Below are 27,615 nucleotides of genomic sequence, written 5' to 3'. Positions count from 1 at the left end.
GAGTAGCATGTTAGCATTGATTTAAGATTGGCTAGCTCAAGGAAAGAGAGTTGGCATAAATGGCTCTCTTTCTGGTTGGTGGCCTGTAATTTATGGTGTGCCACAGGGATCAGTGCCGGGTCCTCAACTTTTTACAATTTATATAAATAACTCGGACGAAGGGACTGAAGGTATGGTTGCCAAATTTGCTGGTTACTCAAAGATAAGTAGAAAAGTAAGTTATGAAGAAGAGAATGTGTAAAATTCTGAGGGCTTTGGCAAGGTAGATACCAAGAGCATATTTCCCCTCACAGGGGAATCGAGACCCACTTACAAAATACAGGGGTTGCCATTTAAGATGGAAGTGAGGAGGAATTTCTTGTCTCAGAGGATTATTAGATGTGGAATTCTCTTCAGCAGAGAACAGTGAAAGCAAGGTCACTGAATATATTCAAGTTAGACAGATGTTTGATCCATAAGAGAGTAATGGGGTAAGGCAGGAAAGGCCACAATTAGATCAGTAATGATCGTATTGAATGGCAGAACAGGCTTGATGGGCCTATTGCTCTTATTTCTTATGATCATATGACCCTTGTTTATATGGGATAATAAAGTTCCCCCATTTGAACTATTCTATAGTTTTTAAATGCTCTTGGTATCTACCTAGTCAAAGCCCCTCAGAACTTTATACTTTTCAATAAGATCATCTCTCATTTTTCTAAACCCCAATGAGTATAGGCCCAACCTTCCCTCATAAGACAACCCCTTCATCCAGGAATCAGCTTAGTGGGCCTTCTCTAAACTGTTTGTAATGCAAGTGTGTCCCTCCTTTAGTAAGCTGACCAAAATTGTACACAGTACTCTAGGTGCAGTTTCACCAATGCCCTGTACACTTCTCACAAGACTTCCCTACTTTTGTACTCCATCCTCCATGCAATAAAGCTCTCTAATTTCCTTGCAAATGCTTTCCCACTTGTTGCTTCCTGGAGAATACATCCAGTTGTGTAATGATACCTTTATTGTTTCTTGCTCTGATAAGATAGATTTTGTTCTTGATCCCTGCAGGACACATCCTCTCTCTCCAGCACTGTAATATTCTCTTTAATTAATATTGCCACTTCTTTTTTGCCTTTCTCTTGGAGGACCATGAGGCTGAGGAGATTACAGACATAGATTACAGAGGGATGAAACCATGGAGGGATTTGTAAACACGAAGTGGACTTCAAAATGGATTTTTTTAATAACTGGGATTCACACAGATCAGTGAGGTGATGCATGTACCAAAGCTGGCACAAGTAAGGACACAGGCTCCAGAAATTTGGCTGCCCTCAAAATTATAAACTTATTCCATTTTTTAAAAATCATATTATACAGCAAAAATATCAAAGACCATCCTTTCACCAAGTGTGCCTTTCAAGTATTGAAACTTACTAAGCTTCTATTATAAGCGTTGTTAATTTGAAACTTTAAACCATGTAGATGGAATAAATATAGCTTTAAATTATAGGGAATTGTGTGCTATAGGCTGCATAAACAATTTATTTATGGATCGTAAACTGTAGTTTAGAATTTATATACACTACTACTTTTATACTTAAGTTTACCAGATGCTGTAAGGATGAGAATGCTTATAAAGTATGTAACAACAAAATATATTTCCATAGTGTCATGGGGTGGCACATTGGCAGGGTGGTTAGCACTCCTGCCTCACAGCGCCAGGGACCTGGGTTTAATTCCCAGCTGTGCACTTTCTGTGTGGACTCTGCATGTTCTCCCCGTGTCTGCGTTGGTTTCCTCCGGGTGCTCTGGTTTCCTCCCACAGTCCAAAAGACGTGCTGGTTAGGTGCATTGGCCATGCTAACTTCTCCCTCAGTGTACCCCAACACGCGCCAGAATGTGGCGACTAGGGGATTTTCACAGTAACTTCATTGCAGTGTTAATATTAGCCTACTTGTGAGACTAATAAATAAACTTTTAAAACATTTTGAATGAAGTTTTCAGCCATCGTATTTTTAACATTTTTGGAAATGTAGATGTTGAATCGTGGAATGATTACTGAATGACAAAAAAATTGGACTTTTTTTGGGCTGCTCTAATCTTCTGACTAACGTAGTTAAGATTGAACTGCCAGGTCTGTTAGAGTTTGGCAGTCTGTACTCGGGAAAAGTGGAAATCTGCATTTGGAAGAGTTTTTTTTAAAACTTGGGGGAACATAAGCCTCCTCTGCTTTGACATCTTTTCAGGCACAGACAGGGTCTTGAGACATTAGATAACTTTGAATTCAAGAGGCAGGTCTTGAACTCTCCTACAGAAAGTATTTGCGCTAATGAAATCTCAGTATAATTTAAAATAGTCCTTGAGAGGAGGCCAGTGGGGTCAGACATATAATATTTTGGCAGGCAGATTGTTTAAACAGAGCTATGTTTTCATAGTTTCTCAACAAAAATTCTTTTTTTTCCCAAAATTTCGAAACAAAATGAAATGTGCCATAAAACGTACTTCATATTGTGAAGCACTAGCTCCTCAGAAATATTAGCACTGTTTTCCCAAACTCATGGTAGGGTAATTACGTGGATTCTGCCTTTCCTGTTTGGAGCCAAGTCTATAGTTCATGATTTTTAAAAATCGTTCATGGGATATGAACATCGTTGGTTGGACAAACATTTATCGCCCATTCCTGAGGACATTTAAGAGCCAACCACTTTGCTGTGGATCTGGAGGCATATGCAGGCCAGACCAGGACGACAGGACTTTAGTGAACCAGATGGTTTTTTTTCGACCATCGACAATGGTTTCACCAATGGGGAGGCAACGGCCTAGTGGTATTATCGCTAGACTCAGAAAAAAGTCTCTCACAACACCAGGTTAAAGTCCAACAAGTTTATTTGGTAGCACGAGCTTTCGGAGTGCTGCTCCTTCATCTGGTGAAGGGGCAACGCTCCAAAAGCTCATGCTACCAAATAAACCTGTTGGACTTTAACCTGGTGTTGTGAGACTTCTTCCTGTGCCTACCCCAGTCCAATGCCGGCATCTTCACATCATCGCTAGACTGTTAATCCAGAAACTCAGTTAATGTTCTGGGGACCCGGGTTTGAATCCCACCACAGCAGCTGGTGGATTTGAATTAAATTTAAAAATTCTGGAATTAAGAATCTACTGATGACCATGAAACCATTGTCAATTGTCGGAAAAACACATCTGGTTCATTCATGCCCTTGAGGGAAGAAAATCTGCCATCCTTACCTGGTCTGGCCTACATGTCACTCCAGAGCCACAGCAATGCGGTTGACTCTCAACTGCCCTCGGGCAACAAGGGATGGATAATAAATGTTGGCCAGCCAGCGATGTCCATGTCCCATGAATAAAAAAAATATCTGCTCTGGTGGGATTTGAACCCTGGTCTCCAAGGAATTATCCTGGGTCTCTGGATTACCAATCCAGCAACAATACCACTACACCACTACCCCTTTCACTGGTCTGTAACCTGACATTTTTGTATCAGCTGCATTTTTATGGTTGTTTTAAAGTTGTTTCAGGATTTATGTAAATTAATCATATATTTATGTGCAACAAAGTCTATTGCCGGAATTTTACCACCTCGCCCACCCTGAATTCCGGGGCGGGCGAGGCTCAAAGAATGGAATTCTCCATTGGTCTCGGGCAGGATTTTATGAGCCTTGCCCAAGCGTGGTTGTAAAATCCTGGCCTATAACTCTATTCTCCAAACAACACATTGCCAAGTATCAGAGTGCCTAGATTTGTCTGAAACAAAAACAGAAAATTGCTGGAAAATCTCAGCAGGTCCGACAGCATCTGTGGAGAGAGAACAGAGCCAACGTTTCGAGTCCAGATGATCCTTAGTCAAAGGTCATCTAGATTTGAAACTTAGGCTCTGTTCTCTCTCCACAGATGCTGTCGGACCTGCTGAGATTTTCCAGCATTTTTCTGTTTTTGTTTCAGCTTCCAGCATCCACAGTATTTTGCCTTTATCTTTGTCCGAAACCAGATGCATATCTTTATTTTATCAATTCTAATCATTGGCAATAAATGGGCGTCAGCTTGGCTCAGTTGGCAGAATTCTTACCTCTGAATCAGGAACTGATGGGTTTAACCACCCCCTCTCTTCCCGATTCATCAGTGCATAATCAGAGTTTGAGAATCCATTGCAATACCGATGGCCAGAAGAATTACATGTTTGTAAATGGAACTGTCTTTCAAATGAAATGATAAATAAAGACACCCTCCCTATACCTGTCCAGACCAATGTTGAAGATTGCATGACATTTCCAAGGAATTCCAAATTTCCAAGGAAATTTGGCATGTCAGCTACGACTCTCACCAACTTTTACAGATGCACCATAGAAAACATTCTTTCTGGTTGTATCACAGCTTGGTATGGCTCCTGCTCTGTCCAAGACCGCAAGGAACTACAAAAGGTCGTGAATGTAGCCCAATCCATCACGCAAACCAGCCTCCCATCCATTGACTCTGTCTACACTTCCCGCTGCCTCGACAAAGCAGCCAGCATAATTAAGGACCCCACGCACCCCGGACATTCTCTCTTCCACCTTCTACCATTGGGAAAAAGTTAGAAAAGTCTGAGGTCACGTACCAACCAATGCAAGAACAGCTTCTTCCCTGCTGCTGTCAGACTTTTGAATGGACCTACCTTGCATTAAGTTGATCTTTCTCTACACCCTCGCTATGACTGTAACACTACATTCTGCACTCGCTCGTTTCCTTCTCTATGAACGGTATGCTTTGTCTGCATAGCATGCAAGAAATAATACTTTTCACTGTATGTTAATACATGTGACAATAATAAATCAAATCAAATCAACATTCTTGGGGAAAAAAAGCACCAAATTTTCCTGCTGGCCCAGTTGACAATCTTCATTGCACTAATGTCATCAAATACAGATTCCAATAAGCTATAAGACTTTAAATGAATGTGGGAATAGCAAATTGAAGTCCATTGGCTGCTCTATCGGGTTTTTATTTTTAAACACTTTGCCAAAAAAAATGAAAAGGGCGGTTACCAAGACATCATGCTGACGAAGCAGATGCAACCAGAGCCTGCCCGGGCCAGCAGCCTAGGTCTGTAAAGGGCACCCCGATGTAAATGGATAAAAATGGAAACATCCCCCACCACAGAACTACCCCCTCATCCCGTGCCCCCCAACCCTGAACCCTAACCACCACCACAGAAATCCCCCAGCACTTTCCCCATGGAGCTCCCCCAGATGAAACAACTGCCCCACCCACCCACGGAACACCTACCCACGCAAAACCTCCCCTGGCACTGCCAGGGTACTACTGTCTAGGCATGACCTTTTACCCACCCTGCCCCCTCCCACTGAGGACTTTACTCACCTGTGCGCCTCCAGTGGGTTCTGCACGCCACTTTGTTCCTGATGTGGCCTGGACTGGCAGGGCTTCCCACTGGCGTTGAGGAGAATTTGGCATGGGGACCGGGGTGGGGGTGGTGCGGGGGGCAGATTTCAGTTGGACCATCATCTGCATCCCAATGGGGTCTGGACTGCATCGCATGAAGTTATGTCCTTTTGTTTTAAAACAAAGAGAAAATACAGCAAGTAAACAGTAGGTCAACATCTAAAAAGAGTAAAGTGCTTACCCAAAATGTCCTAATCTGTCTTTTCACTTTTCTTATTCATTCATGGGACATGGGAGTTGCTGGCTGGCCAACATTTGTTGGCCATCCCTAGTTGCCTGAGGGCAGTTGAGAGTCACTCACATTGCTTGTGGCTCTGGGGTCACACATAGGCCAGACCAGGTAAGATTTCCTTCCCTAAAGGACATTAGTGAACCAGATGGGTTTTTCCGACAATCGACAATGGTTTCATGGTCATCAATAGATTCTTAATTCCAGATATTTTTTATTGAATTCAAGTTCCACCATTTGCCGTGGCGGGATTCGAACCCGGGTCTCCAGAACATTAGCTGACTTTCTGGATTAATAGCCTTGTGATAATACCACTAAGCTATTGCCTATTGGACGTGCTGTATATTGCCATCATTTTTGTTTTTATTTGAGATTCCCAGCATTGCAGTTTTTCCTTTTCATTTTACCTTTGTTTTATTGCATGGTTCACCTTAAAATAATACTCTGCATGGATTTACCAATGGCATTTAATACCTTATGTATCTCAATAAAGTTGTTAATGACCTCTCTAAAGAACCTATTTTGCTGTTTCCCTCCCCCTTCCCCACCTCCAGGGTGTACCTGTCCAAACCCAGGAGATTTTATAGTCCAGACCATGGAATTAATATGGCCCAGGGGCACCCATGGCCAATCACCTGGCATTGTCTGGCACTGGCAGAAGGGGTGGGGAAGTATCGAAGAAAACAGGATTTTCTCACTGTTGATGAGAAGGCCGCAGTTATTACACAACATACCTTATCAGTGCCTGGAAGACAAATAAAAATCTGTACCTTCCAGTTTTCGGTCTACTTCACCTCCCTGTTCCAGGTCCCCCTGTGGCAGGAGGGGTCTGAGGTGGGGCCATGGCCCTAGGTTTCACTGGTCCCTTTGCATGGGGTTGACAAATAAGCATTCCACTAGCAAAATAAGTAAAGGATAGGAACATAGACATGGAAACATAGAAAATAAGAGCAGAAATAGACCATTCAGTCCTCCGAGCCTGCTTCGCCGTTCAATATGATCATGCTGATTCTCTATCTCAACACATTACTCCTATGCTCTCCCCATACCCATTGATACCTTAAGAGACCAGAAATCTATCCATTTCCTTCTTAAGTGACTTGGCCTCCAACTTGTACAACATCACTGAAAGCAAACATGCCAGCACAGCAAGCAATTAAGAAGGAAAACAATATGTTGGCCTTCATTGCAAGAGGATTTGAATACAGAGCAAGGATGCCTTAATGGAACTGTACAGGGCCTTGGTGAGGCCACACCTTGAGTACTGTGTACAGTTTTGGCCTCCTTATCTAAGAAAGGATATAAGGAATTCTCTTCTGCCATAGAGAATTCCACAGGTTCATTACCCTGAGTGAAGAAGCTTTTCCTCATTTCAGTCCTAGCTGGTCTACTCCACAACCTGGGACTGTGACTCCTTGTTCAATGCCCCTCAGTCAAATGAAGCAACATCTTTGCATCCAGTCCGACCAGCTCTAACAGAATTTTAGACCTTTCAATTAGATCCCCTTTCATTCTTCCAGTCAATACAGATCCAGTTGACCCAATCTGCCCTCATACGATAATCTTGCCATCCCAGGAATCAGCCTGGTGAATCTTTGCTGCACTCCCACAATGGCAAGTATATCCTTTCTTGTTTAAGGAGATCAAAACTGCATATACTTCTCAAGGTGTGGCCTCACCAAGGCTCTGTACAGCTCTATTAATGTATCCTTGCTCCTGTATTCAAATCCTCTTGCAATGAAGGCCAACATATTGTTTTCCTTCCTAACTGCTTGCTGTACCGACATGCTTACTTTTAGTGACTGTTGTACAAGGACACACAGGTCCCTTTTAACGTCAATATTTCACAATCTATCATCATTGAAATAAAACTCTGCCATCCTGTTTCTCCATCCGAAGTTGATAATTTCACATTTATCCACGTTATACTGCATCTGCCATGTATTTGCCCTCTCACTCAACTGTCTAAATCACATGCTTCTCACCACTCACATTCCTACCTAGTTTTGAGTGTATCCATAAACTTGGAAACATTACATTTGGTTCCCTCATCCAAATCATTGATGTAAATTGTGACTAGTAATGTGGAAGGAGGGCTGTGGAAGGAGGGGGTGCTAAGGTGATGGCTCACGAGGGTCAATGGGGGCGGATGAAGTAGACAAACAATGCGAACAATGGAAAACAGAGGGAGGACTAAGGGGAGGGAAGCTGGACCCAACAAGGCTACTGACATCCTGCACAGTGTGGGGAGGACAGCTGGGCTGGAGAGATTGACATGAGTGTGAGGGACAGGTGTTTAAATATGATGCTGGGACCTTCAAACCTGCCAGCTGAGGGCGGGTGGACGAATCAGCTGCCGGCCCACCAGGAGAATAGGAGGGAAATTCGCCTATGCAAAATCAATGTGATTCCAAGCAGAGTATGTTGCAGGATCGTGCCATTCTGTGCTGCCGGATCCACCCGCAATTGGTGAATTCTACACACAGACAGAGGGCGAGATTTCCCGGCCCCTCCTGCCGGTGGGATCTTCCGGTCCTGCTGAAGTCAGCAGAGATTTGCACGGCTCGCCACATCCCCCGAGGGGATACCTGCCACAGTGGGGCCAGAAAATCCCAGCCAAAAAGTGGGAATTTGGGACTATGAAATAGCCAAGATCTGGACCAAATGTCCTCCTTCAGTACTTTAAGTTTGTGTGACTCAATATTTGAACCCTTCTACCCAGCAGAGAGAGATGGTTTTCATTTTTAGTGTGGTCAGGTTTGAAACCCAATGTCCAAGTTGAAAGGGCATTAGTCTAGTGGACTACACCCTAATCCACTGCGTCGTCAAGACTTTTCTTCCTGTATTTTAACCTTGGAATTTTGGTTACCTGTAATTTCATTATTGAAACATTGATATTTCATACAAAAGATATTGTAAAATGAACAATTTTGAAGAATGAGTTACATTCAGCTAAAAGTTAAAATAAATGCCAAATATTTATCTTCAACAGATTGAACTGATAAAATCTAATGCCTTCAACAATCGCAAGAAAGCTGTTGTGCTACGAGGATATAATTCCATTAGTGCTTCCGACCTGCGACTATATCAACGTATTTTTGTACAATATGGTTATGAACTTGTCCTGTCTCCAGAAGTTGATGGAGGTTCAAGCTACAAGGAAAGATACAAAGATAATGGTAAGAAAATATGTTTGCTTTGTTGAAGTACTGTGTTCAGGTCTTCAGTGGGAACTGGGATCTGTTCTGAAGCAGCTGATTGTCTGAACTCTGCTGTTCTATTTTTAACTTTCCTCTGAAAAGCCTTCTATCCTTCTGCAAGGCTCTGCAATTCAGAGGTCAGCTCGAAGAGGAGTAAAGATCATAACCCCCAAGTTCATGTGAGAAATAATAGCAGTTCACGTCCAGAAGACTCCCAGGCCTCCTCCTTGTGCTGTTTGATTGTAGTTTGGTAGTATTCATATGGTATAATGTTGTAACAGAGGTCTCCAGTTTTCTCCAGTCAGTAGGAGGTAGCACAACCCAGGCCTGACACAGGGAAGGGGTCCCCAATACACTGGGGAAGAGAACACTTCTATGCATGGTGCCGTAGTGATGCTGTACCAAGCTAACAAAGAAGTAATTGTACCATTCATTCCATTATCATACTAGCACCTTGGGATGCTTTTAGCCAATGTTCCAGGCTCTATATAAATGCAAGTAGTTGTTGTTGATCATAAGTGCTAAGTAGACATACTTAAGCCACTCTTTTGTTGACAGACTTCCTAAGATCTGACAACTTCTTCCTCACAAATTCTCCCATGACCCATGGATGTGAGGCACTCTATTTACTTATTTAACCACTTGTATCTAGGCTTTTGCTGGCATTGCCCTCATAGGAAGGTGCTCCAAAGAGGACATCCTTTCTTAACCAAGCTTTCTACAGAAGGACAATATTTTGTATAGGCTGGTCTAGCTGCCCTGTCTTCTGCTGTCCATTGTTTTAACAGTTTGACCAAGAGTTATTAAAATACAGAACACATTACCACAAGTGGCTGTTTGAAGCGGAATCAATCACTAAATTCAAGAGAAAATTCAATAAATACTTGACCCCAAATTTGAAAATGAAAAATATCAAGGACCTGGGGGGATTGAAATAGTTAGGAACAGTATGGTGTTAATATTGGTAAAGGACACCATGGATCGAATGGCCTGCTTCTGTGTCAACAATTCTATTAGCCTAAGCAATAGCAAGTTGGATGCGGGGAGGCACTGGTGCAGTGGCATTGTCACTGGATCAGTAATCCAGAGACCCAGCAAAATGTTCTGGAGTCCCGGCTTTGAATCCCACCATGGCAGATGGTGAAATTGGAATTCAATTATAATCTGGAATGAAAAAATTATGACCATGCATCGATAGTCGTAAAACCCAATCTGGTTCACTAATGTCCTTTAGGAAAGGAAATCTGCTGTCCTTACCTGGTCTGGCCTACATGTGACAATGCGGTGATTAACTCTTAACTGCCCCTAGTGATGGGCAATGTGGTGGCACAGTGGTTAGTACTGCTGCCTCACAGCGCCAGGGACATGGATTCAATTCCTGGCTTGGGTCGCTGTCTGCGCAGAGTTTGCATGTTCTCCCCATGTCTGCGTGGGTTTCCTCCGGGTGCTTCGGTTTCCTCCCACAGTCCGAAAGATGTGCGGGTTAGGTGGATTGGCCATGCTAAATGCACCCTCAGTGTACCCAAACAAGCGCCGGTGTGTGGCGACTAGGGGATTTTCACAGTAACTTCAATGCAGCATTAATGCAAGCCTACTTGTGACACGAATATATAAACTTTAAATCGTTCCCAGCCAACGATGCCCCCATCTCATGAACGAATAGAAAAAAATGGCTGTGCTGTTCTATTTTAGAAAATAATGTAGCTCTAGTTACATTCTCTCAACTGATTGTTTATGTTGGCACAATGAGCATTTTCTTTCCCACATGAGTATTCTGCCAGTGAATTCTTTGTTGTGGTTACATCTATCCCAAAGGCCACAACTTTGTTTCGGCTCCCACCCTTATCCAGGATGTTGCTCAGAAATGTTGACTGGCTGCTCGCCAGGTTTCATAACCAGCAGTCCAAGCAGCACTTTTTGCAAAACTATAAATACTGACGTATCCACAGCTTTAAAATGTTTCTTTCGCTATCTTTCAAAGCAAGCAAGCACTTATGTTTTAAATACTATGCGTTGAAGATAAAAGCCAAGTGTGGGAAAAGAAGCAGACAGCCTGGCTGTAGAGTGCCAGTATAATCACAGCACTATAAATTGTGTTCCATATGAGTTATTTTCCTTCTTATTTCCAGCCACCCACGATGGAGTCGCGGAGAAAATAAAAACTAAAACTGAACAAAAAGTACCTCAGCAAAAGGACAGTTGTTTCACATACTGGGCAAACTGACATTCAAAGTCTGTCAAAATTATCATGAAAGTATATCGATGTGGGCATCTGGAGTTTTGGGAAGGTATATTGTCAGTGGAAAGGATCCAACCCATCCCCACACTTTTTACCCCACCAACCCCTCAGATAGAATTTCAGAGGTGAAATTTATTCTGCTGATTTTAAAAAAAAAGTATTATTACAAGGAGCGATACAATGTAAATCCCATTTTGTGCTCAAAGAACAAAGAACAGTACAGCACAGGAAACAGGCCCTTCGGCCCTCCAAGCCTGTGCCGCTTCTTGGTCCAACTAGACCAATCGTTTGTATCCCTCCATTCCCAGGCTGCTCATGTGACTATCCAGGTAAGTCTTAAACGATGTCAGCGTGTCTGCCTCCACCACCCTACTTGGCAGCGCATTCCAGGCCCCCACCACCCTCTGTGTAAAAAACATCTCTCTAATATCTGAGTTATACTTCGCCCCTCTCACCTTGAGCCCGTGACCCCTCGTGATCGTCACTTCTGATCTGGGGAAGAATTCCCACCGTTCACCCTATCTATCCCCTTCATAATCTTGTACACCTCTATTAGATCTCCCCTCATTCTCTGTCTTTCCAGGGAGAACAACCCCAGTTTACCCGATCTCTCCTCATAGCTAAGACCCTCCATACCAGGCAACATCCTGGTAAACCTTCTCTGCACTCTCTCTAACACCTCCACGTCCTTCTGGTAGTGCGGCGACCAGAACTGGACACAGTACTCCAAATGTGGCCTAACCAGCGTTCTATACAGCTGCATCATCAAACTCCAGCTTTTATACTCTGTACCCCGAACTATAAAGGCAAGCATACCATATGCCTTCTTCACCACCTTCTCCACCTGTGTTGCCATCTTCAAGGATTTGTGGACTTGCACACCTAGGTCCCTCTGTGTTTCTGTACTCTTGATGGCTCTGCCATTTATTGTATAACTCCTCCCTACATTATTTCTTCCAAAATGCATCACTTCGCATTTATCCGGATTAAATTCCATCAAATGTCCATTAAATGCTCATGCTGACTTTATCAGTAAAATTATCAGCAGGAGGGATTTTGTTCTAAAATGAATACCTGCAAAATATAGGAAGAAAGAACAGAGGCAGCAGTAAGCAATTTATAACAGTCTCTTTCAATTTTCCATTTTTATTTTTCTGTTTTAGATTGTAGCATACTTGATTTTTGTTTTCAATTATATTAAAGCGTAACATCTATTTCCTGAGGATGTTTTGACCACCGCCCCCCCTCCCAGTTTCAGGGTTCTCTAGAGTCCAGCCCCTCGGTTAAGTCTTCTCATTATTTTCTTTCATCGAAAAATAAGGTTGAGTAATGGAAATTTGTAAGGAATTTAGTCCTGAACATCTGGGTTGCATATGTTCACATGATTATTTTGGAAGCTGATTGGAGAGTTGTTTCTTTCCCCGATCTAAGATGGAGAAATGTACTTTCCTTTGAACGTAAAGCAGAAGGAAAAGTAAGCATGTGGGCAAGGCTGGCCGTGAGCAGATATGGAAAAAAAACTTGTTTTTATTAAGCTCCAAGGCAACAAAGGGGGGAAAGTCAGCGTACAGAATTTTGCTATTGTTATTTAAGTTAAAACTGGTCACTTAAAAGAGAGTTCAGAATCATGAACATGAGGAGTGACTAACCCCTACCCCACCCTCAGGTATGTGTGCGTTATGAGGGGGCCAACAATTTTATATCTTCAGGCATCCAGGGCAAATAACGGCTGCTGATATTTTATGAAGCTACAAATGAGAAAGCTCCCAGATTTGACAATCCTGCTCTGGGGTAGCATGGTGGCACAATGGTTAGCACTGCTGCCTCACAGCGCCAGGGACCCGGGTTCAATTCCGGCCTTGGGTGACTGTCTGTGTGGAGGTTGCACCTTCTCCCAGTGTCTGCGTGGGTTTCCTCTGGGTGCTCCAGTTTCCTCCCACAGTCCAAAGATGTGCAGGTTAGGTGGATTGACCATGCTTAATTGTCCCTTAGTGTTAAGGGAACTAGCAGGGTAAGTATCTGGGGTTACAGGGACAGGGCCGAGGTGGGATTATTGTCGGTGCAGGCTCGATGGGCCAAATTGTCTCCTTCTGCACTGCAGGGATTCTGTGCCTCTATGATTCTTACACCACTCAACTTGTTTGGAACAGGTGACATCTCTGTCCCCTGTGTGGCCCTACAGATACCGCCGAAGAAGGTGCTGTTCCAGTGGACCTGAGACCTGGTCTAATTTTCAGCCCGTCAGCTGGACTCTGACCAGGGTTAAAGCAAGAGTGCACCGGGAGAGCTAGGCACATTCAGTCTCCCTAAAAATATCAATGAGCCAGTAATTCGGAAGTCTCTGAGTTATGTAGACCAGAGATCTCCAGTATTTATCCTCTGTTAGTTTTGAGTAAACTGATCTCTGCCCCACAGCCTTGAGGGCTATGTATCTTTCCAGGCTGCCTCTGGGCCACTATCCCTACTCCTTCTCCTATTGGAAATGCACTGTGTAGATGCCTGGCAAAAATAGAATTGGCCTCAGTTGATAGCCAGCCAGAACGCATGGCCAAGACTTGCATGTGAATGAATCTCACTTGAACACTATGACAAGCACCTATGGAAGCAAAGACCAGCAAGGAATCAAAATCTTTAGCAGGGTGGAGAAATGGGGAAACGCTGGAAAAAATAAAGAGAATATCAAACATTACATGTCTATCAAATTAAATTTCAAGACTTCAACTGATTTCCTTAACGAGATACAGTCTTCTCTCTTCCCTCAGCTTCTGTATCAAATAATTCCTCAACTCTGCTGATTGCAAACTAGAGCTAAATAGTCTCCTTCTGATTTCTGTCTGGCCCGGGGGGGGCTCTTCAGTTGAGGAGGCAGGATTGGGGTGGGTGGGGCATTCCCTGGAAGTGGTCCCGTATCCAATATCCGTGTCTTTTTTTATTCATTTGTGGGACATGGGCATTTATTGCCCACCTCTAGTTGCCCTTGAACTGAATGGCTTGCTAGGTCATTTCAGAGGTCAGTTGAGAGTCAGTCAAATTGCTGTGGCTCTGGGGTCACATGTAGGCCAGACCAGGTAAGGATGGCAGATTTCCTTCCCTGACAGACATTAGTGAACCAGATGGGTTTTTACAACAATCGACAATGGTTTCATGGTCATCAGTAGATTCTTAATTCCAGATATTTTTTATTGAATTCAAATTCCATCATCTGCTGTGGCGAGATTCAAACCCGGGTCCCCAGAACATTAGCTGAGTTTCTGGATTAGTCTAGCGATAATACACTAGGCTATCGCCTCCCCAAGGGGTGGGGGGAGTGGAATCCCCTGTTCATGGGGGGAGGTTTCAGGGGTCTTTGTTCTTTTATTTTTTTCAGATTAGGGTACCTTTTAAAAAGGGGGCCTGATTTGTCAGAAGCTGAGGTTGCTGGGGGGTGGACTCATTCAGAGCTCGACCGGCCAGTGTGATGTTATGGGACCCGCCCCTTCCTTTTTTTCCTGAGGTGTTTAAAAATACAGCAAGAAAACCCAACAAGGCAGCTAGCAGACTGCCCTCTGCTTTCCCTGCTGGAGACAATACTTTGAAAAAAATTGAAAAGTTCTGCCCACTGTTAACTTTCTGCAGACAACTTATACTTCAACTGCAAAAAAGTGACATTCCCTTAACTCCCATCACACCCTCCATGGAATTACAATCCTTTTAACAGTTCACAGTTACTCCCAGCTTCCATTTGGGTTCCTTATCCCCATTTCGTCAAATAGTGACATCAAGTGACCATTCTCAGTCACTTTCTTCAGTTTTCAAAGAGTTTCTTCAAGCCAGCACCCCTTAAGCCTGTCCGATGACTGTTCTTCCCCCGACTTGTGCCAGAACAAATCTCCAGGAATCTGTAAAAAGCGGCGGCATGTGCCTCCTCGACGAGAGACTTGTCTCCCTCCTGCATTCAGCTGCAGTAACATGCAATGTCAATCAGCCTTTTTTCTCTGCTAACCACACAGCTGTCTGCCTATGCTATTCATTGGTTTATAGGGAAGCCTGTAGCCTGATCTCAAAATGGTTTCCTCTGCCTTCTTCCCCAGAACAATTGTATTCAGGTAAAAATGGTAATTGGCTTTTCTAGAGCTCTTTTATCTTAGATGTCAACAGACCATTTGTAGCACAACTGTTTCCAATCTAGTATCTCCAACATCTTTTTGGAACTTTGGGAGTCTTGGTCTACTCATTGCAAAGCCAGAGACTGCTGCCATTGTCTCCAAGCTTAACCATCTTGCACCTTTTATTCAGTCTAACAATTTAAGCCTTCCTTTGATCTCTAACAGTCAAACCACCTGGGCTTACTGTATCTGGGCACCATCTTTAAAGGGTGCCCGACCATAACATAAACTAGTCTCCCCCTCAGCCCACCAGGGAGTTCTCAGGGGTTGTAACTGCTCACTTCCTGAAGGATCATCGCCATAGTGATTAGGCTTCATAAACACTATCCAAAATATAACAACTTATAACATTCTAAACCTTCTAACAACTAATTTACTAACAACTAATTTACTTTGCAAGGTTACTACACACACTCCTCCTCTTACTCTCATCTTACGGCCTACTATGGAAGACATTTGGATTCCTTTTTATTTTAGTTGCCCTCTCATATTCTCTCTTTGCCTCTCTTATTTCCATTATCACTTCCGCTCTGAACTTTCTATATTCAGCCTAGTTCTCACCAATATTTTTAACCTGACATCTGCCATACACAGCCTTTTTGTCCTTTAACTTACTCACTATCTCTTTCATTATCCATGGATGCCCAACCCTTCCCCTTGTGGGGATTTACTTCAACTGTACTCAAAACCATCTCCTCTTTAAATGCAGTCTGTTGTTGTCTTTGACAGCAAAGATTGGCTATCAATCTTTGATTCTAATTTACTTGAGACTGATACATTCACACCATTTAAACTGACTCACCTCCACAGAGTTCATAATGGCAAGTTGGGGAATTTAGTTCAATGTCCTTGGGCAATGTACACCTTGAGCCCAATTTTACCATTGCATTGCGCCCGTTTTCGGGCGCAAAAATGTGGTAAAGTCGGGCGTGAGGCGAATAGCGCAATCCACGTCCACGTCCACGCAGATTCCCACTTTACCAAGGCTCGAAAATGTCCGTGATCGGAACCGCGCCTAAAATGGGCGCGACTTAATGAGCTGGACACCCAATCTTACCTGCATTTCCCCCTTTACCATCGCGTTCGCCCGACCGGAGGAGGAGGCCAGATGGTTCTCTGGTTGAGGGGGGGCAGGGGCAGGGGGGGTTCCGCTGCCACTCTGCAGGCGATCAGTGGGAGAGAAGGGGGGTCCGCTGCCACTCTGCGGGCGATAGGTGGAGGGGAAAGGGGGCAGGGGGTAGCGATTGGTCTGGGTAGCAGGGGGGGTGGGTGCATAAGGGGGACGGGTGCATAAGGGGGACAGTTATGTTGTGGGGGTGGGGCGATATCTGTGGGGGACATCGCTCCCGCTTTTTGCTCCTAGGCCGCTTTATCTGTTTCTGGCGGCCCGGGAGCGATGTGATAGGGGAGCGTTTTTCAATTTTTTTTCACTGCACATGCACAGTTGAAGGCTCCGATCGGAGCAGCAGCGTTTCGGGCGCGATAAGCCCAGCCCACAGCGCGATTCAGACGTGCGATTTTTTTTTCAGGCTGAGTGCGTATGGGGGCGCCTACGAACAGGTTTCCAAGCGGATCTAGATTGTGCCCAGATTCAGCACTTAGAATCAAAATGGTAAAATTGCCCCCCTTGTGTCAGGAAACAGAAGTAGCTTTAAATAATCTTTGTTGGTATTTGTAGCGTTAGAAATAAGACATATCTTTAAGTAAGTTTAAATTTATGTTTTTGTATTTCAAAGGGGTAATGACCTCAGCTTGGATTAGATGCAGGCGTGGTAATGAGGGTTTACGTTGTGAAAGCAAACATGGTTTAAAGGAAAACTAGGCTGTTGCTTAGTGACCAGGGGTAACCCTGGGATAGAAAGAACTTTGTTAGTTGTAAGCTGGTGCCTGAAGAAACTGGACACAGGGAACTGCAGAGAGCAGGAGGGCGATTCTAGAGACTCAAGCGGAGGCCGTTTCGTGGGCTTCCCTTTGGGTGCCACGGCCTCCGCGAGTCACCAGCAGCCGAATGTCCAGCATTGTCAGCTCCGTGCCAGAAATCGGTGCGTATCTGCATAATTTATGTAAATTCTCACTTCTGTGTTTTTTAAATGTCATTAGCGGGCCCAGGACTGAGTTTTCCCCCTCCAAGAATGGTTCACTCCAGCAGGGTTTACAGTAGTTCCCCACCTGCGGAGAGCTGGCGGCCCAACCCCGCTGGAGTGAAGGGGGGAAATCAAGGCCCACCAGAAGGTCACTGCCCAAGGGGCAAAGTGGCAATGCCCGGGGGCACCTTGACACTGCCCACTGGGCATTGGGCAGTGCCAAGGGACGGGGCCTAATGGGGTCAGGGTCTAAAGGGGATGGGGCATCTGGGGGGAGATCCAGCCTTGACAGTCCTCTGCAGTAAAGTGGGGTGGGGTCTCGCTGCCACCCTGCACTCAGGCCGAATGACAGAGGGAGTGAGGCCAGTGATCAGAGCTGACCATCGCGGTGGGGACTTGGGGGAGCGGTAGGGGTTCGGGCCTGTAGTGGGTGCATCAGGGCTGCCGTTGGCGGGGGGGAATGTGAGGGGGTTTGGTCGGGGCTACTATGGTGGGAGGAAGGAATTGGGAGATCGGGGCTGCCGGGGGTGGTGGGGGGGTCGGGGGGGGGGAAAGATTGTGGTGGGGCGGGGGAATGGGGGGGGTTGAGGCTGGCCCGCACATGTTCACAGGGCCAGCGATCGGGCCGTGGTGGGGACGGCGGATCAGCATTGAGAGTTTGTGGGGCTGGCCAGTGATCAGGACTGGCCATTGGGGTGGGGGTGGGGTTTCGGTACTGCAGGGGGGCGTCGGGGCTGCTTGTGGGGTGGGGGGTTGTGGCAACTGTTGTGAGGAAGTAACTGGGAGATTGGGGCTGCAGGGGACAGAGGGGTAGATTGAGGTGGGCCGGTGGCTTGGGTCGTGGCTGGCCCAGACATGTCTGCGGGGCCAGCGGTCGGGCCATGGTGGGGGCGCAGGATCAGCATTGCGGGGTTGCGGTGCTGGCCAGCGATCGAGCTGGCTAGGGATTGGGAGGCCAGCAGTGTGGTCCTACTGCGCATGCTCCAATCTCAGCGCTGACAGATCAGTGCCATGCGCAGTGGCCCGCTCAGCGTTATGCTGCCAGCATCTCGGGTGGGAATCAGCCCTGCCCACTGATTTCTCGTGTGATTTACGCTAATGCACTCTGCAGTGCACAGAGTGTGGGAGATTCATTTTGAAACTCCCGCTGAAAAAACCAGCGGGATTTACTCCAGTTTTTACGTGAATTCGACACTTAGAATTTCTTTGGGAGAATCGCCCTGCAAATTTCCCAAAAAAAAAGAAAGTTCCAAAAAATCCAAGGAGAAATGTCAAAAACAAGATTTCAGGAGGACGGTTAAGTTGAAGGAACAAAGAACAGCAAGTTGAACAAGGCCTGATTAAGAGAATTCAAGTAAAAAGCAGAAAAAGTTATTTGACTTAAAGAGGCAGATGCAAGAACCAGGTTTAAAGTTGGCTAAGTGATAAGCCAGACATCGAAGGTAAATCAAAGGTTTGGTGACATCTTAATACAACCTGTGAAGCAGTGGTGTTCTATTGATATGGCTAGGACTTGAGGGATTGTGTGGAAGTTTGAATGCATGTTGCAATCCAAGGCAGAGGAATATCAAAAGGAGAAATTGAAATCCTAGAGGTGGATCTTTGGTGAAAGCATCTGAGAAAAAGCCTTGTTTGGGGGAATATTCTAAGTATGTTTTTTAAGAGTGTAATTTGGAAATAACTGTGTGGAAGTCAGAATTCCAGTGAGACCAGCTGGATCTCAGTGTGATAAGCATCTGGGGAGATTTGAGGGGAGATCCATGAATTGGCTGGCAACTTCCACTTGGTTTCAGAGTGTGGTGCATCTGACCACAATTGGTCTGTTGGTATACACAGACTGTATACTGACCAAGGACATTAGAGTATAAGATCTATTTTGTAACTTACGTTATGTTTATAAATCTGTACATATCTGTAATGTTACAGCTGGAGTGAAGGAGCATTGCACTGAAGTTAATCTTTTGTTGTTCAATAAATGTTTTACTCTTTTGTTGAAAGGTAATTGGCAGTTCATCCACATCTCTAAATAAAAATAGAGTTACAATCTATCAAGCCAGGGTTCCACTCTGGGACCTGATTGGCCATCAGTTGGAATCGTAACACTTGCCAATTTGGCCCACAGTTCAATTTATTTGATGGTAAAACTCTTATGGCAATATGAAAAGTGTGAGGTGATACATTTTGGGATGACTATCAAGGCATGGGAATATACAATGAACGGTAGGATGCTCGGAAGTACAGAGGACCAGAGGGACCTTAGGGTGCATGTCAATAGATCCCTGAAGGCAACAGGACAGGTAGATAGGTGGTTAACAATATGGATACTTGCCTTTATAAGCCAAGGCTTTGAATATAAGAGCAGGGAGGTTATGATAGAGCTGTATAAAACATTTGTTAGGCCACAGCTAGCGTACTGTTGCCACACTACAGAAAGAAGGAAATTGCACTGGAAAGGGTGCAGAGAAGATTCATCAAGATGTTGCCCGAGCTGGAGCATTTCATTTATGCAGACCATAAGACGTAGGAGCAGAAGTAAGCATCTCAGCCCATTGAGACTGCTCCACCATTCAATGAGATCAGGACTGATCTGACATAATCCTCAACTCCACTTTCCCACCTTATCCCCATAACGCTTGATTCACTTACTGATTAGAAATCCATCTACCTCAACCTTCAACATACTTAATGACCCAACCTCGACAGTCCTCTGCAGTAAAGAATTCCAGATTCTCTACCCTCTGAGAGAAGAAATTCCTCCTCAACCCTGTCTTAAATGGATGACCTCTTACTCTGAGATTATGTCCTCTGCTTCTAGACTCTCCCACAAGGGGTAACAACCTCTCAGCATCGACCCTGTCAAGTCCCCTGAGAATCCTATACATCTCAATAAGATCACCTCTCATTCTTCTAAACTCCAATGAGTACAGGCCCAACCTACTCAACCTTTCCTCATCAGAAAATCCCTCCATAACTCTGTGGCTCTGACATCCTTTATTATAAAGTGCTTCGAAAGACTAGTCATGGCATGAATCAGTTCCAGTCTCCCGGACTACCTGGATCCGCTACAGTTTGCCTATCGCCGCAATCGCTCTTATATTCAAAGCCTTGGCTTATAAAGGCCACAGCAGACGCCACCTCCCTGGCCCTGCACTCAGCCTTGGAACACTTAGATAACAAAGAGCACCTATGTCAGACTCCTATTTATTGACTACAGCTCAGCCTTGAACACAATTGTTCCCACGAAACTCATCTCCAGACTCCGTGGCCTGGGCTTCGGCTCCTCCCTCTGTGACTGGATCCTGAACTTCCTAACTCACAGACCAGGATAGGCAACAACATCTCCTCCATGATCGTCCTCAACACCGATGCCCCACAAGGCTATGTTCTGAGCCCCCTACTATACTCCTTATACATCTATGACTGTGTGGCCAAATTCCCCTCCAACTCAATTTTCAAGTTTGCCGACGACACCACCGTAGTGGGTTGGATCTCAAACAATGACGAGACAGAGTACAGGAATGAGATAGAGAATCTGGTGAACTGGTGCAGCGACAATACTCTCTCCCTCAAAGTCAACAAAACGAAAGAGATTGTCATCGACTCCAGGAAGTGTGAAGGAGAACATGTCCCTGTCTACATCAACAGGGATGAAGTAGAAAGGGTCAGGCACTTCAAGTTTTTAGATGTCCAGATCTCCAACAACCTGTCCTGGTCCTCCCATGCCGACATTATAGTTAAGAAAGCCCACCAATGCCTCTATTTTCTCAGAAGACGAAGGAAATTTGGCATGTCACCTACGACACTCACCAACTTTTACAGATGCTCCATAGAAAGTATTCTTTCTGGTTGTATCACAGCTTGGTGTGACTCCTACTCTGACCATGACCACAAGAAAGTACAAAAGGTTGGGAATGTAGCCCAATCCATCACGCAAACCAGCCTCCTATCCATGGACTTTGTCTCCATTTCCTGCTGCCTCAGCAAAGCAGCCAGCATAATTAAGGACCCCACACATCCCAGACATTCTCTCTTCCAACTTCTTCTGCCGGGAAAAAGTCACAAAAGTCTGAGATCACGTACTGACCGACTCATGAACAGCTCCTTCCCTGCTGCCGTCAGACTTTTGAATGGACCTGCCTTGCATTAAGTTGACCTTTCTCTGCACCCTAGCTATGACTGTAACACTACATTCTGCACTCTCCCCTTTCCTTCTCTATGCATGGTATGCTTTGTCTGTATAGCGCACAAGAAACAATATTTTTCACTGTATACTAATACATGTGACAATAATAAATCAAAATCAAATCTGCCATTTCTAGGTTGCCCATTATTATTTCCCTAGTCCCATATACTAAGGTGTCTATGTTCACTGTGGCCACTCTCTTCCTTTTTATATACTTACAGAAGCTCTTGGTGTCTGTTTTTATATTACTTGCTAGTTTACCCTCATAGTCTATCTTCTCTCTCCATTTTTTTTTGGTCTTTTTTTTGTTGGTTTTTAAAATTTTCCCAATCTTCTGGCTGACCACTAATCTTTGCCACATTGGATGTTTTTTTCAGTTTAATACTATCCTTAGCTTCCTTGGCTAACCATGGTTGATTTATCCCCTTCCTAGAATCCTTCTTTCTCATTGGCATGTACCTTTGTTGTGAGTCATTAACCATTTTCATAAATGTCTGTCATTGCCGATCAACTGTCTTTCCTGCTGAACTCCTTCTTCCGAGTCCACTCCTGCCAACTCTTCCCTCGTTCCTTTATAATTTTCCCTTCTTTAAGTGCAGCACAGTTGCTTCTAACACAAATTTCTCAACTCTCAAACTGAATGCTATCTTCTACAATGCTATGGTCACCATTCCCTAAGCAATCTCTTTACTCTGAGATTGTTTATTAAACCTGCCTCATCACACCAGGGAGGCTGGTTAGGCTGGGATTGTTCTCCTTAAGCAGAGAAGTTTGAGGGGGAGGACCTGAGTGAAGTGTACAAAATTATGATGGACACATAGGGTAGATAGGAAGAAACTTTTCCCCTGAGCAGAGGGTCAATAACCAAGGGGCATAGATTTAAGTCAAGGGGCAAGAGATTTAAAGATGATTTGAGGAATAAACCTTTTCACCCAGAGGGTGGCGGGCATCTGGAACTCACTACCTGAAAGGGGGGCGGAGGCGGGAACCCTCACAAATTTAGATAAGCACTTGAAACACCATAGCATAACAAGTGCTGGAAAATGGGATTAGGATAGGTACTTGATGGTCAACACTGACATGATGGGCCAAAGGGCCTACTACTGTGCTGTAAAACTTTATAACTCAATGTATCTATGAAACTCATTTAGTTTTACAAGAGCTGACAGGTTTTCTAATATATTGACTGGCAATCCACAGGGTGGGAGAGCAGAGCTGTGGACAGAACAAGAAAAGGGGCTGTGACCCAAATAGCTTCAATGTGTGTCCCCATTACCATTACCTGAAGTCTCTTCAAAGTTTGTTGGCGAGAGAATGAGGCAGGCACTAGTGCAATGTGAATGAGCATCGTGAGACACCAGAACAGAGCCAAGACATGGAGGGGGATTGGGGTCAGGCCTATAGGCAGATGCTACGGAACAGATGGCCAAAGACTGAAATATCAGGGCATAGGCAGCTGGAAGTCCAAGTTGCTGTGAGCTAAAAGTAAGCTGCTGTATTCCAAATGCTGGGAAACAGGGAAAGATAATAAGCAGACCAGGACGCAGGGAGAGTGAACCTTGCCAGAAGAAGGCTGGGGCTGAGAGAAGAGGCTGGACTGGTGGCTGGAGGCCAATTAGAAAAAAAAATCAGAGAAGAATTTAAAGCATAGAATTGAAAATATTAAAAATTAGATGTTGGGGTAATTTTAAAAGTAGAATTGATCTAACTTGGCAAGAATTGAAGAGGATGGGGTGTTGGCGGGGGGTGGGATGGGGAGGAGGAGGGTCAGGGGTATAGCGAACCACCCAGGATCAAAATGGGCAGAACTAGGCAACTCAGTCACAACAACTTGTGTTGGATGGACTGAAATATGAAGATAATGGAAAATATGGATTCTTTATTTTGGGTGCATAAGACAGTTATTGTGTCATATTAATGCCAATTAAGCATTATTCTGGTGTTACCAAATATCACAGCTAGTGATAAAATTGTGATAATATGAAGTGCCTACAATCAACAAGTAAGCAATCCTTCAAAATTTCCTATTTTCATTTGATCCCGAAAATTCTGAAGGAAGCACTCTCTACACTTTAAAATAAACATAAACTTGGAGGTCATTCAGCCCATCAAGCCTGCACTGACCCACTTGTTTTATCTCACCCAGGCCCTATCCACATAACCCCACGCATTTACCCCATTAATCCCCCCTACCTTACTCATCTTGGGACACTAAGGGGCAATTTAGCACGGCCAGTCTACCTAACCTGAACATCTTTGGACTGTGGGAGGAAACCGGTGCATCCGGAGGAAACCCGCGCAGACATGGGGAGAAGGCGCAAACTTGACGCAGACAGTCACCCAAGGCCAGAATTGAACCCGGGTCCCTGGCGCTGTGAGACAGCAATGCTAACTATTGTGCTACTGTGCCACCCCTGACAAGGCACTTGTCTTTTGTTCAGTCCTTGTCCCAGTCTTTCAGATTATATAAAACCTTGACTGCAGATGGCCTGCAGATAGTTTGAAGTAGACTATCTCCTTTTTGATAGGATTTGGGAAGTCTTGCTCCAGCTCATTAATCCCGTACATAACACCATGATCGATTAGCTTTTTCACCTGCCTTCTCTTTAATTTATTGGAGCTCGAAAAGGAGATGAGGAACTCCTGAGAGTAAATTCAATTAGGAATCCCAAAGTTGACCAAGCAAGCAACTTTATTCAACAAAGGTTATTCAAGCTGGTGCATCAAACACGCAAGCAGATCTGTATTGATTTTAATGAAAAAAGTTGAAAAGCTGATCAAGGAAAAGACATATCAATACTTATGAATCATTTATTTCTCATTACTTATTGGGAATGCATATACGGTGAATGCTCAGTTCAGACATTGGACCTATTAGTTAAAATTCTTCGGCTGTTCTTCCCAGATGAGGAACATCCCAAACTGTATCAAATCCTATTGTTTCCTTGATGCCTATTAGTGGAGAAACAGCAGTTAACAGATCACTAAAGGCATCACCCTGTCCATTTCAGCTCATTTTCTCAAAGTTGTGCTTTCAGGAATAAAAAAGTTTCTGTAAAGCCACATCCCACCACAAGAACACTTTAGCATCACTTTCCTGGGCCTGCTACCCCACTTCCCACCCCATCCCAGAGCTGCTCTTGGAAGCAATGGTAACACAGGAAGATGCAAGGAAATTTTACTGTCATTGAAGCTGTCTCACTCAACCCCAAGCCCCACCAGCTCCACCAATATTTGCATATGGTGGTTAGGAAAGGAGAAGCCAGCAATGGCCCCACCAGGGAAGATAGGAGGAGTTCTGTTTACAGAGTCTGCATTGCCTGAATTTTCCATGATTCCTGATATTAGACAGAACCATGAAGGCGCATCCAGACTAGGAAATCTGAAGTCTCTTAATCGTCATTGTCTAAACTACGTATATTTTGGCAGGAAGTAAGATTTTGTTATTTTAAAGGGATACAGGTTCCAATCACTTGCCAGGAAATTTCAGTGATCAAGCAACCTCAGTATTACATTGTGCTCCTGTTACTCAGTACAAGCTTTACCTCAATAAAATGCATTTTCCAATAATTTGAGCGAAGTAATTTAGACACCAAGGGGCAATTCATTTAGCATGGCCAATCCACCTAAATTGCACATCTTTGGTCACTAAAGGTCAATTTAGCATAGCCAATCCACCTAACCTGCACATCTTTGGACTGTGGGAGGAAACCGGCACAGACACAGGAAGAACATGCAGACTCCACACAGCTAGTTACCCAAGACCAGAATCGAACCCAGGTCCCAGGCCGCCGTGTCGCCATTACATTGTGAAAATTAATTTTACAACACCTTCAAAACACGGAAAACAAGCTCTCTGTCTTGTGTTTTGTGTATCACATTGTGCCCATCATTTCTTTACAGCTTACAGAAATTGCTTTCACTATAATAATTTGTGCCAATTTTTTAATGGGAATAGTTAGATTGGACATTCTGTATAACAGGGCAGGTTGCCTGGAAAAGGATAAAACTGTTATATTATGTTCTGATAACTATCTCTAATTCCACCACTGCAGACTTGATACCAAATAAGGACATCACCACCAGTGTTTTCCCTCTGTAACCTGCTTCATGGAGAAATAGTACAAAATGTTGCTGCAGTGGAAATGTTTGTTTTAGTTCTGAGTCTTAAAGGTGTTTACCTTTCCTTTAACCAGTCCAGACTGTGCTTCTTTTGAACATTGTGCATTGACACGGCTCCTTATATAAAGTATTTAGATCTTTCTGACAACCTTTTACCAAAGAATTTCCGTTCAGCCATAAATGGTCTCATCTGAGAGGGTTGTGTCTGGTTTCTTTGCCAGTGAAATGTGACTGTTTCCTCAGCTTGAATTGCTCGTGCTGTTTGTAAATGACAACCAGATGTTTTATACTATACACCGATTGTCATGTCTGTATATTTTAGGACTTTCGGGGCTCTTTATAATCCTCCTTGGTCGAAATAATTGACATTTTCCTTGGTCTTGCTTGATTGATTGTGTAGTAAACTTTGTTAATGTCTAATTACTAAAGAGCAGGAAGTCTATTTGAAACCACTAAAATCTCATGGCATATTTACTGTTTAAAAAAAGACAAATGGATATCAACTTTGATTTCAGGAATTTTGCATTCATCTAGAACAAGTATATTTGTATGGGCCCCTACATGTAGGTTCAGGAGCAGTGAAAAAACATATTGCATCTGGAGATTATAATTAGTGCCAGTGTTTTCATCGACCCAATCCACATCAACATAAAAATAACATTTCAACATTTGCAGAAACAAGAGCGAAACCAGAAGCACATTCAGCCAATGTAACTTTATCCTTTGTACTTAACTGCATCGTGAATAATTTTCTGCTGCGAAGCCATGTTTTATATCAAAAAATGATTTTTGAGTTTACTGGCTGGAAGCCTCTAATGTAAAACAAGACTAAAGCCACATTCCAGTGACTTGGGATCACAGTCAAAAATTGCTGCACATTTTCACCACTGTATTTGTCCATTCCTCCTATCTCTCTCCATTTGACTTGCAAATTGAACCCTGTCTGCTGATTTTGAACGCAAGACTGTCTGCAAAGCCGCACCAGAAATAATGGCTTTGAAAGGGGATGAATGGAGCCATCTCCTATCACATGAACAAGACGACCAGACAATCACCTGGCTACACAACTGGGTGGAGAGAAAACCATTAGACATAATCACTTGGACAATGTGGACCGCTCTCAGCAGAATACGGGTATACATGGTCAATGTGGCCACTTGATGTACAAGTGCCACCTCGAAACCTTGCCTGGCTCTGATTGCAGAAACCCTCATCAAACCATGGAACATATGATAACATTTTGGCCCCGACTCAAATTTGAGGTTGGCGTCTTGGAGGAACACAGTGGCGTAGCGATGATGCCATTGGACTAGTGATCAAGAAGCCAAGGCAAAGCTCTGGGAGCATGAGTTCAAATCCCGCCGTGGCAGCTGGTGGAATTCTGAATTCAGTGAATCTGGAAATGAAAACTTAGTAATAGTGACCATGATAACCATCATTGATTATTGTAAAAACCCATCTGGTTCACTAATGTCCTTTATGGAAGGAAAGCTGTCATCCTTACTTGATCTGGTATATGTACCTCAACTCCCACAGCAATGAGGTTGACTCTTAACTGCCCTCTTCGATGGCTCAGCAAACCATTTTAGTTGGACAATTAGGGATGGCAAAAAATACTTACTAGCGACATCCACATCCCACGAAAAGATAAAGAAACAAACTTGCAGGGCATTGGACCAGTTAGGGAATTTCATATTAAAACTGTGGCAATGGCTTCTGATCCTAAAGACATACTGAAGAAGACTAGGATGGGGCCCTGGCTGAGAGAGAGGAATTGCCCGCCATGATCCAATCAAGGTAATTGGAATACACTCGCCATAACCATATTTGGGTCACTGGGCAGTTGAAAGAGAAGCTCATGTGGTAAGACAACCCTATGTGTTTTTAAGCACATGCTTTTTCTGCAGGACAGGACAACAACTGAGATGCTGAAGGAACCTGAATGAATACCTGAGTGGGTTCATTCCCCCTATCTCTCTC

General features: G+C 44.2%; 1 protein-coding gene across 3 annotated transcripts in view; it reads left to right on the top strand.

Annotated features, from left to right (window-relative positions):
- cped1 (cadherin-like and PC-esterase domain containing 1) overlaps nt 1–27,615 on the top strand; it is a 248,485-nt gene that overhangs the window by 25,119 nt on the left and 195,751 nt on the right. For all 3 annotated transcript variants that reach the window (XR_013498726.1, XR_013498727.1, XM_078219832.1), the window contains exon 2: nt 8,655–8,841. Coding sequence is in view for 1 of the 3 variants with exons in the window: in XM_078219832.1 (XP_078075958.1) it covers nt 8,655–8,841 (187 nt within the window). In the remaining 2 variants the exon portion in view is untranslated. The remainder of the gene's footprint in view (nt 1–8,654; nt 8,842–27,615) is intronic.

Source organism: Mustelus asterias, chromosome 9 (genome assembly GCF_964213995.1).
Source record: "Mustelus asterias chromosome 9, sMusAst1.hap1.1, whole genome shotgun sequence".
Taxonomy (NCBI): domain Eukaryota; kingdom Metazoa; phylum Chordata; class Chondrichthyes; order Carcharhiniformes; family Triakidae; genus Mustelus; species Mustelus asterias.
The sequence above is the reverse complement of the archived record's forward strand: the minus strand, read 5'-3'. Positions and strand labels throughout refer to the sequence as shown.